The sequence below is a fragment of the Vanessa cardui genome, chromosome 1, assembly GCF_905220365.1.
Source record: "Vanessa cardui chromosome 1, ilVanCard2.1, whole genome shotgun sequence".
Lineage (NCBI taxonomy): Eukaryota > Metazoa > Arthropoda > Insecta > Lepidoptera > Nymphalidae > Vanessa > Vanessa cardui.
Window position 1 is genome coordinate 7,248,389 of NC_061123.1, and position 9,620 is coordinate 7,258,008.

At 38.7% G+C, this 9,620-nt stretch overlaps 1 protein-coding gene across 2 annotated transcripts; it reads right to left on the bottom strand.

The window, feature by feature from the left end:
• Positions 1-530: 530 nt before the first annotated feature.
• LOC124533781 (agrin-like) lies at positions 531-8,356 on the bottom strand. 2 transcript variants are annotated; one of them, XM_047109296.1, is made up of 16 exons: positions 8,202-8,356; positions 7,761-7,897; positions 7,317-7,553; positions 7,018-7,233; positions 6,723-6,935; positions 6,076-6,288; positions 5,648-5,748; positions 4,951-5,065; positions 4,168-4,407; positions 3,479-3,810; positions 3,224-3,365; positions 2,805-3,065; positions 2,334-2,480; positions 1,998-2,261; positions 1,093-1,660; positions 531-997 (listed from the first exon to the last, which is right to left on the bottom strand). In XM_047109296.1, the coding sequence occupies exons 2-16, from the start codon at positions 7,828-7,830 to the stop codon at positions 838-840; spliced, it is 3,279 nt and encodes a 1,092-aa protein (XP_046965252.1). In that variant the 5' UTR covers positions 7,831-7,897; positions 8,202-8,356; the 3' UTR covers positions 531-837. The 2 variants fall into 2 exon arrangements, with proteins under 2 accessions (XP_046965252.1, XP_046965261.1); XM_047109305.1 differs by lacking the exon at positions 8,202-8,356 and adding an exon at positions 8,031-8,121.
• Positions 8,357-9,620: the final 1,264 nt, after the last annotated feature.

Genomic DNA, 9,620 nt, shown 5'->3' on the forward strand with positions numbered 1-9,620 from the left:
TCCACATTCCTTTTTTATAAAAATAGTTTTATATTGTTGCTTAACTTTATTTTTATTACTTATTTTTTCGTGGACCTCGAGACGATCTTATAACATACTTGTAATTGATTACGTGATTAATCTAGTTTGCCTTACAAAATAACATTGTTTAAAATTAAATTTTCAGTAAATAGTTGTACTTAAAATATGGAATGAACAAAGCAATAGAACAGATTGGAATAGATAAACTAATATATTCGTTTAGTCATGAATATTTACAACGAACTCATGAAGATTGCTTTGTCTAATTGTTTCTGCTCGTTGAAACAAATACACATGTATTAAATGTTTTTAATGGTTCCTTTTACGCCTACTTATAACTCTAATGATATTTTTTAGAAGAAGTTACATTAATTTGACTTAGAATATCACATAAAACTACAAACGAAAAACATAATAATTAACTACGGCACATCGATTATAGTCCATCGATATTAAAAACGATTCTCATTTGCCATTAATAAAAATTGAGGCATTTTATTAGCTATAAACATAATTAACTGGTAATGCATTAAAAGTAGTTATTAATCACGTAAAAGCTAACAATTGCAAATGATCGCCTCGAGGGACATTTACATTTAGAAATAAGTATCTTTAATTTTGAAGACCGTTTTATCGATTATATTTTTCAACAGACTATCTCGACAATTATTACATTAACATGACATAACATTACATATAGATATGCGTCAATATATAACATTTAGAATTATTTTCAAATAATATTAAATTAATCTTGTGAATATCTGATTAATTACGTTCTAATCAAACCGGTTTTGTTAAATGTGTACAGTTACTTCAAGGACATTCGATCTGAGCGAGGTTGTATGGAGTGCAAGGTCGGAGGCCTTGAGCGGTGACGGACAGTCCCCTCGAGGGGGGGATGACGTCGCGACCGCTCACACGTAAGCGATGTACGCAACCCACGAACCCGTGCAGTGCGTGAGTGCCCGATAACCTTCCGATAATCATACACGTATCAGATATCGCGAAATATATTGACAATCTACTATCTTATCTGAATTAAACATTGCTAACTATATAACTACTTACTTCGTAATGTTCCCAGGTGGGTGGCCGACGTAAATATAAGGGTCGACATCGAGCGAGCTCATTCGCCCATGCGTGGAACCCCTAGCAGTCGTTGACCCCAATTTTAACATTGCATCTTTTTTGTACCTTCTTGCTGATATTTTAGTTTTGACGTCGACTTTGACTTTCCCTGAATGTAATTCTAAAGGTCCGCTTCCCGCGTCCCACCGCAAAACAGCACGGTTATCCACGAGCCCGAGCCATAAATAATCTCTCACACCTGACGCACTTATTAAAGCGCCCCTTCCACACACAGCCGACACTTCGGCCCAAATATCGAATCGTTTAGCGGGCAATCGTGTCCTTGCCGTCATACGAGCGAGTCCGTCGAATAATGGCGCTGTATATATTTCGCTTTCAGGGCCTTCGATGTACTCTTCATAAATTGGATAATTTTCCTCTACCTCATTTGTTATATATTGCTCCTCCTCAGATTCATTTTCGAAATGAATATTTTTAGATAGGTTCTTATTACAACCGCTATCCTCTTCGTTCTCCCTCGAGTTAATGTGTGAAATACGAATTTTCTCTGCGAATAATTGAGTTTTTAATAGATGGAATAGGTGAATTGATTAAAATACAGAGTACAATAATTTTAAGGTGAAAACTTTAGTGTCAACTACAGATTTGTGCAACTACATTATTCTAGCTGTCTTTGTACTAGCGGTAATCAAGAGGCGGTAGAATGTCAATGCACGTCATCTCAGGTTCGGGACTGTCTGGTTTGCCACTATCACTCGTGTCTACCGAAGCGTCTGTGAAGTGTATGGAATTGGTTCGATAGGTGCGTTCCGAGTCACCTACAGAGTGTTCTTTTTCTCTCGAATTACGTGAGGGGTTCGAGCGAGTGTCAGCCGAGCGACTACCTCGCCTGACAGTCGGGGCTTCCTCTCCACAAGGCCCAAACGCTTGCACTACGACATCAGACTGTGTCCGACACGCGTGCGCTCGCAGGTGACATGTCGAAAGATAGGTCCGCCCATCGCTGCCACAGACCGGAGGAGCCTCGGCAGCCGTGCACTCCGGAGCCCCACACTCGCACGTAGCGAGCCCACTGCGTATAACGCAGTATGCACCGAAATAGCATGTCATGTGTTCGCAATCTGTTGCAGGCAGCTGCGTCGATTCCGCTGTTAATAAAAACGTTATTATTTTCATGTTATATATACTTTACTCGAATATAAATAAAAGATCATACTCACGATCAAAACAGCCGTTGGGACCGAGAGTGTGTTCATGATTAGAGCAAACGGTACACTTCTGTCCTTGAATACCAGACTTGCACACGCAGCGACCCGTCATTTGTTCACAATCCTCACGCACTGACCCAAAGGCCGAGCAACCGCATGCTTCATAATAAAACAAATTTTCAATCTTTTTATAACTCTATAACTCAGATAAAAAATACTTTACCAAATTTCAAAAACGTATTAGACAATGATCGTTCTTTCTATACTTGTTAGTTATTGAAACAAGTTAACTAAATAATAAATTAAAGGACAAGATTCTGGTTCTTATTGTTTTATAATAGAAATAATCTCACGGACCTAACTAAATAAACGGACTATAAAAATAACTATACAAATCTGACCGGCAGTTACTGAGATTAATGAGTATATACATAAACTAACTTTATAATTCAAATGTAAGTATAATTTTCTTTTATTACTTACGTATACATCCAGCGTGTCCCGTTCCAATCCGTGGCAAGCCCCAATAGCCTGGTTCACAGCGATCACACTTCTGGCCGCCCACGCCTGGCCTGCACTGACATTGTCCACTTTCGTCGCACTGCTCTAACACTGATCCCAGCCTGTGACACCCACACTGTGAGGGACATCCGGCGCCCCCTGGGCCTCTTGCCGGCGTAACTCCATCTCCACAACATCCATACCAAGACTCTTGACAATCTTTTTTTTCTACGATCGACTTATCTGCAATCAATTAAACCTTACAGTCTTACAGTCCATTAGGTTTTCAATAGTAATTATCCTTTTCAAATTGCATTGGTGGCTTTCAATAATTCAGTAGCTTTAATTATATCTTCCTACCTACATATGATTTCCATACTCGAGTTATATGTTAAACATACCTTTTCTACAGCAACGTGCAGCTTTAGCAGTGTGATGACAATAGCTGCCAATCGGACAGTCCTTACGATGGGGACCCCCACCACAGTCCATTGGACGACCCTCGGCGTCCGTGAGAGGCTCGTCGTCTCCACAGGGCCGAAACTATAACAATAATTATTTATTTTTAAATGTCATACAAAATAATGGACGTACATTACATCCAGGAGTAGGCTCTAACTCAAACTGACATCGTAACATAGTTACAGAAGTCTCACCTCCAATCCTCTACACAAAGCTAGAGGTCGGAGCCTCAAGTCTTCCTGCCGTCGACACGATTCCAATTTCATGTGGCAGAGCGTGGGGTACATGCGCATGTCAGACGCACACACGGGCGCAGACGCAGCCGCCGCGGCCGCCGCGCAGTCAAAGAGACACGCGCAGCGCGGCTGTCCGCTCGCGTCCACCGCGCACGTGGCGTCGTACGCGCACTGCACGCGCGCGCACACGGCCGTGCCCGTGGCGGCGCTTGAGCTCTCCGTCTCACCAGCTCCGTCCAGCACCCGAATATCGTTACCGTTATCTAATAGCTTGCCTGATCTGTTTGTACCTACAATTAATAAAAACCTTAAGCAATCAGTCTAACTACGACTATTCAACTTAATTATTAATACATAATTCGAGGTCCTGGGTTCGATTCCCGGCGGAGTCAATGTAGATTATCATTAGTTTTCTATGTTGTCTTGGGTCTGGGTGTTTGTGGTACCGTCGTTGCTTCTGATTTTCCATAACACAAGTGCTTTAGCTACTTACATTGGGATCAGAGCAATGTATGTGAAGTTGTCTCATATTTATTTATTTATTTATTTATAATTACCATAGGATTTAGGTGCATTAGTAATTGTAACATGCATTAACGAACAAAGCTCTTTGCAACATATGTAAATAGCTTTCTCTGATCACTCGCCTGCAGTGAGGTTGCCATCGTGGGAATCCGTGCACTCGCCGTAGTAGGCCACTTGTGGGGCGGCGTCGCCGCGCATGCGCGCTTCGCAGGCGACCCTGTGCAGAGAGCACTCGTTGGGGAAGGTGCGGTGCGAGTCGGCGCAGACGGGCTCTCGCGGCGCGTCGGCGCACGTGGTCGCGCACGTGCACTTGCCGCGTGAGCACCACATGCCGTTCGGGCATTGGACGCCGCCGCAAGATTCTATTCGAATAATAGGTTGACTTATTATTTTTGCCTTTGACTATTGTTTAAGTTAATTTAGTCTTATTTAATTTTATAAAGATAGGCGCACACCGAGGCGGCCCGCAACGCATAACAAAAATTCTCCTGAATCAGTTTCATACATTTCGTATGGGCTATCGCACACCTCAGGCTGGCCGCAACGGGCCGCATCGCAACGCATTGGCGCATCACTAGCCAGGCGTATTTTTGCGGCGATGTCATGTGTTGCAATGCGGCCCGTCTCAGTGTGCTTTAGCCGACGCAACAAGTAGACGGCTGAATGAGTGCAGTTCGTCAGAACTATCCATCTTCTTAGATTGCCAAAACCTGACTGATTATAAGATATTAGGTCGCAGTGCGGCCCGATGCGCCTGCTATGTGCTTTGGTCCAATTTTGCAATGCGATGCGTTGAGGCCCGCCGCGGCTATAGTTTGTGCGAGCCTTTAATGTACAAATAAAACAATTTTGAACTCATAATGAAAGTGTCATTATAATGATTATGTTACCCAATCCCAACTCACCACAAGATCCCATATGCTTGAGGTGAAGTCGTTTCTTCTCCCGGCAAGCTACGTCTCGAAGTGCACAAACACTACTATAAGTTTGATTATCGTTTCCGCAAATCTCTTCTGTTTCCTGAAAATAAACACGAAAATGTTATGATTTAGTATCTACGACACGCAAAGTGGATGAAAGTGAATAATATCGTTAACTAAATCTCCAAAGACATGTTGCTTTGCGATTGATATATGATTGTATTGTTTGGATTGTGTTTAATCTAAATGTGGCACCTTAATTTTTTGGTTAAGACACATTACTTTTATAATTTCATGAGAAAAATAAATGTGTTAAACTCTTAACGAGTGGGTACATATTTTAATAATAAATTAATTTAAAACTTTTTATTCTTAATAAAAACCTATTAGACCTTGTTAAAAACTAATCAAATCTTAAAAGTATTATGAACTCGAACTCAAAACTCAACTCAAACTCAAATGACTTTATTCAATATAGAAGCATTACACTTTCTTATTGATGGTCAATTGAAACACTACCACCGGTTCGGAAAAGAAAATACCCTGACCTGAGAAGAACCGGCGAAAGAAACTCCGCAAATACTATAATAACTAATATAACTATATTAACTAATATACATATAGTACCTATATTATATATTAACTAATATACATATATAAGTATGGCATTTTTTTTACTTACAGTTCCATCTTCACAGTGCTTAGGGCAAACGCAACTTGCTTCAGAAACCCCGTCACTTTCACAGACTGCATAATATTCACATTTCTTATTTTCACATCCGTCTATAAATACATACCATACATTGAATGAAAGTGAACGTGAAAAAAATAATTACAGATAATTATGATTACTGTATACTCATTACTCTTCTTAGTCTTTGCTTAGTTAGCCTATACATAAAAGTAAATAATCAAAACATATGATTAATACATATTATACAAATATAACAACGTTTCTTTGTAAAATCAGCCACTACTAGTCCAGCTTTCATTTCTGTTTATTTCGACAAATAGTAATTTACTGTATTTCGAAATTAAAACCAAAGAAACTCATTCGTACACATATAACCTTTGCTATATATTTTAGTGGGTAATATTTTGAATACTAACTGCAGGGTCCGTCGTACAGCACTTGTACGTGCCGGCGATGCCGACAGGCCTCGAGTTGCAGCTTACAACGATTGCCGTAAGATATGCCATCAGAGCCGCACACTGGGGCGAACTCGTTTGAGCATCGCGGACAGCGACAAACGCCGCGCCCGCCCGTAGACACGCACTCGCCTCCGTGCGGACACACGCGCCCCGCGCACACTCCATTAGATCCTGGTTCCAGAATTAATTAGATTTGTATCGAGACTGCTTGAAAAACAAAAAAATAATGAACTTCATCTTGAAGCCGGCAAAAATGATTTATTGCTAAATTGCATCACAATATTGTGGTTGTATTAGTTCAATGCATTTTGTAAAAATAAAATTAATTATTAAAATACTATAATATGGTAATATCCTTATAATTAATTTTCACCACAGTGGTAAATCCCAAAGATTAATCTCCTAAGCATGTTAATATTCTATTTCCATAATTCATAGACCGATAATGTGAAATAAATTAAACGCAGGAACAATTGGTTTAAGTGGGGTCCGAGATTCTAGAAAACTGAAAAACTGCTCGAAAATCCCGAATATTAGTGGCCACGTGTTTGATAATAAGTGAAAATTATTTTAATAAAGAAATCAATCAATGAACAAAAACTCACCACAAGCACCGGCGTGAACAACCTTCAATTCTCTCCCCAAAAGACACGCCACTCGTCTCAACTCACACTCGCTGTCATGAGTGCGCGCATCCGACCCGCACACAGGTCGCAGGACCGGCTCACACGGCGGCGGGCACGCGCACACCGCACCGCTTCCTTCCACGCGACACTCTGCCCCGTGACGACACTCTACTTCTGCACAAGGATTTACTCCTGTAAAAGTTAAATAAAACATAATACCTCCTTTGCTGCTCATAAAAATGATTAAATTATAATTTAAAAATATAAAGGTTACCAGAACTACACTGTCCTTTAAATATAATCTTTAACTGTTTTCTTGCACGACAAGATTCCCTATGCATTTGACATTCGTTTGAATAGGTCTTTCCATCAGACGCGCAAACAGGAGAGAACTCGAGTGAGCATGGTTCCGCACAACGACATAAGGGCTGACGTCTATCATCCAATTGACAAACTTCTGGATCCGGACAGGTTACACCGGCACAAGGATCTGGTGAAAGAATTAAAATCAGTTTGTATCGGTTAAAATTAAAGCAATATTTTAAAGTGCAGAAGATAAGCATTATTTCTTACCACATTTTCCATAATACTTGAAAGTTATATTCGTGTTTGCTTCGCAGGCAGCCCGTCGCATTTCACAAATTCCTGGATAGTCCCGCGCGTCGCTGGCGCAAAGTGGCCGAGAACCTTCGTGGTCTCCATAGCTCGGGCATGAAGATGGACACTCGCATTTGTAAGATTTTCCATCTGAAGAGGGTCTACACTGCTCTCCAGGACCGCACGTAACTCCTCGACACGGATCCGGCACGTCTGACACAATATGACATCAATTAGCTGCAACAATGGAAACTTTAATCTACTATAAAATTATATTTTGCTAAATGTGTACGTCACATTGTTTTATAGAACGCATAGTTCCTTGTAGGGTTTTAATCTTATTTTTAATACTTACAACAATGTGGTCTAAATATTAGAATATGAATACATATTGTATCCAATATATTCTTCAACACCTACCACTAGGAAATAAATAGCAAGCATACGCTGTTGCCACCACAAGCGATAGTGTGACCGAAGGCGCCAGCATAGTCACTTTGATTTATCTCTTCTGACCATTTACACGTCACCCGATGATTAACGCCATCCTAAGAAATCTAAAAAGGATATGAGAATCAATAAATTATGTATTTCAAACAATAAATTAACTAATAATATACGACTTCATGATTATTTTATTTTATTTAATAATCTTATTATTTTAAACAATATAAATATGTATGTACCTACCTGCTTAGGAATATTTAAAAATAACTTCACCATCGTCTAGTTAAAAATATTTTCTAGTACTTAAAATTGCTTATTATAATCTTCCAGAATCAATATTATTAGCTATAAGTGACACGATTCGTGATTAATCTAATTACGGAATACAAAATTGAAATTGAATGAACTACTTACATCCTGGTACACGGGCTAACTACTTGATCATAAAATTTTCAGTATTTACCAATCAAAGTTTATTCTTTACTGTCTACATTTTAAATGTGATTATCATAATAATTCGACTAGGTTGAAAACACTCTACTGAAGTACGAAACCTTTGGGTGGCTGGACTAAGGACATGCGCAATGGTACCTGCGTTGTTCATTGAGAATAACTTAATCTATAAATAGCTTCAAGCTTTGTGAATGAACATTTTAAAATCGGAATATTTTATACATAATACAAGAATATACGTTTATTACTTAGTCGTGTTCAAATCATTAATGATTAAATCTGTGACCCTGCATACATCTGCATATAAAAAACGATCTTAATTTGTATTTTAATATTTATATTTTTTCGTCTAGTGATGAGTACTAATACTTAGTACTCTAGTGTACTTATTATTGCAATTTCGAAACATATCCAATCGCGTCCTAACATTCTTCATAAAAGAAAGGAAGGCCTTATCCAAGTTTGGGACATGATTTCTTTTAAAACTCATCACTCATTTTAAAAGTCATGAAAATCATATTTCTAAAATAATATATATCGGTCAAAAGCTTACAATAATCTAATTTACTCATACTTCATGCCCGTCAAAGAACACTAATGAATAAATGAAACAAAATTAAACATGCCAACAGATAAAAGTCAGCAATATCACAGTAATACAACATAGCACAAAGTAATCAAGGAAAATTAAATATCCATTGAAGTGTTGCTAGCCTAAAATAGCAAATACAGCCACCCTGGCCCAATTTTTGGCTACAGTGACGAATTTTAAGGCTCAACGACTAAGTACAATACAGTGCACAAGTTTGTGCACTGACACAGGTACATATCTCACTCATAATCTGATAAAACGCGATCCGACACAACGGGAGAGAACCGGCTGTGTATCAATACGGATTTACGGACTTACATAGGCAGTTGAATATGAGAATATATAAGCAAAAACCGTACAAGCATAGTTAGCCTTGTATCGAATCCTACGTTGCAGAAAGACCTCTACTTTGGACTAATTATAAATGTGATTATAACAAATCACAGACTAATAATATATAAATAGCCGTGATCATTTGCAGCTCACTATACTAAAAAGCTAATGCTTTTTTATCTCAATTAAAATATATATTTTTATAACAGACCTGTTATAACTATGTGACTTTCTGTTTACTTCCAATTTTTTAATACGACTACAAAGACTATCTGTTATTCGCACTTCCTATGATTATAATTACATAGTATAAAAAAGTCGGTAAGCGACTTTTTATGACCGTCCCTATGTTTGCTTAAATCTTTAAAATTACACAATTTTTGCAGCGGTTATTTTTAATAGGTAGATTGATTCAAGAGATATTTTTTATATAATACATGGACAATTTACTAAGA

What these genes read in the sequence shown, in the direction of transcription:
- LOC124533781 (XM_047109296.1), bottom strand. Translation starts at nt 7,830, where the DNA reads ATGCTGGCGCCTTCGGTCACACTATCGCTTGTGGTGGCAACAGCGTAT. An exon ending in TCCCAACGGCTGTTTTGATC is followed by an intron (nt 2,262 to 2,333) that starts GTGAGTATGATC and finishes TTTTATTAACAG; the next exon opens with CGGAATCGACGCAGCTGCCT. An exon ending in CCACCTGGGAACATTACGAA is followed by an intron (nt 998 to 1,092) that starts GTAAGTAGTTAT and finishes GATTATCGGAAG; the next exon opens with GTTATCGGGCACTCACGCAC.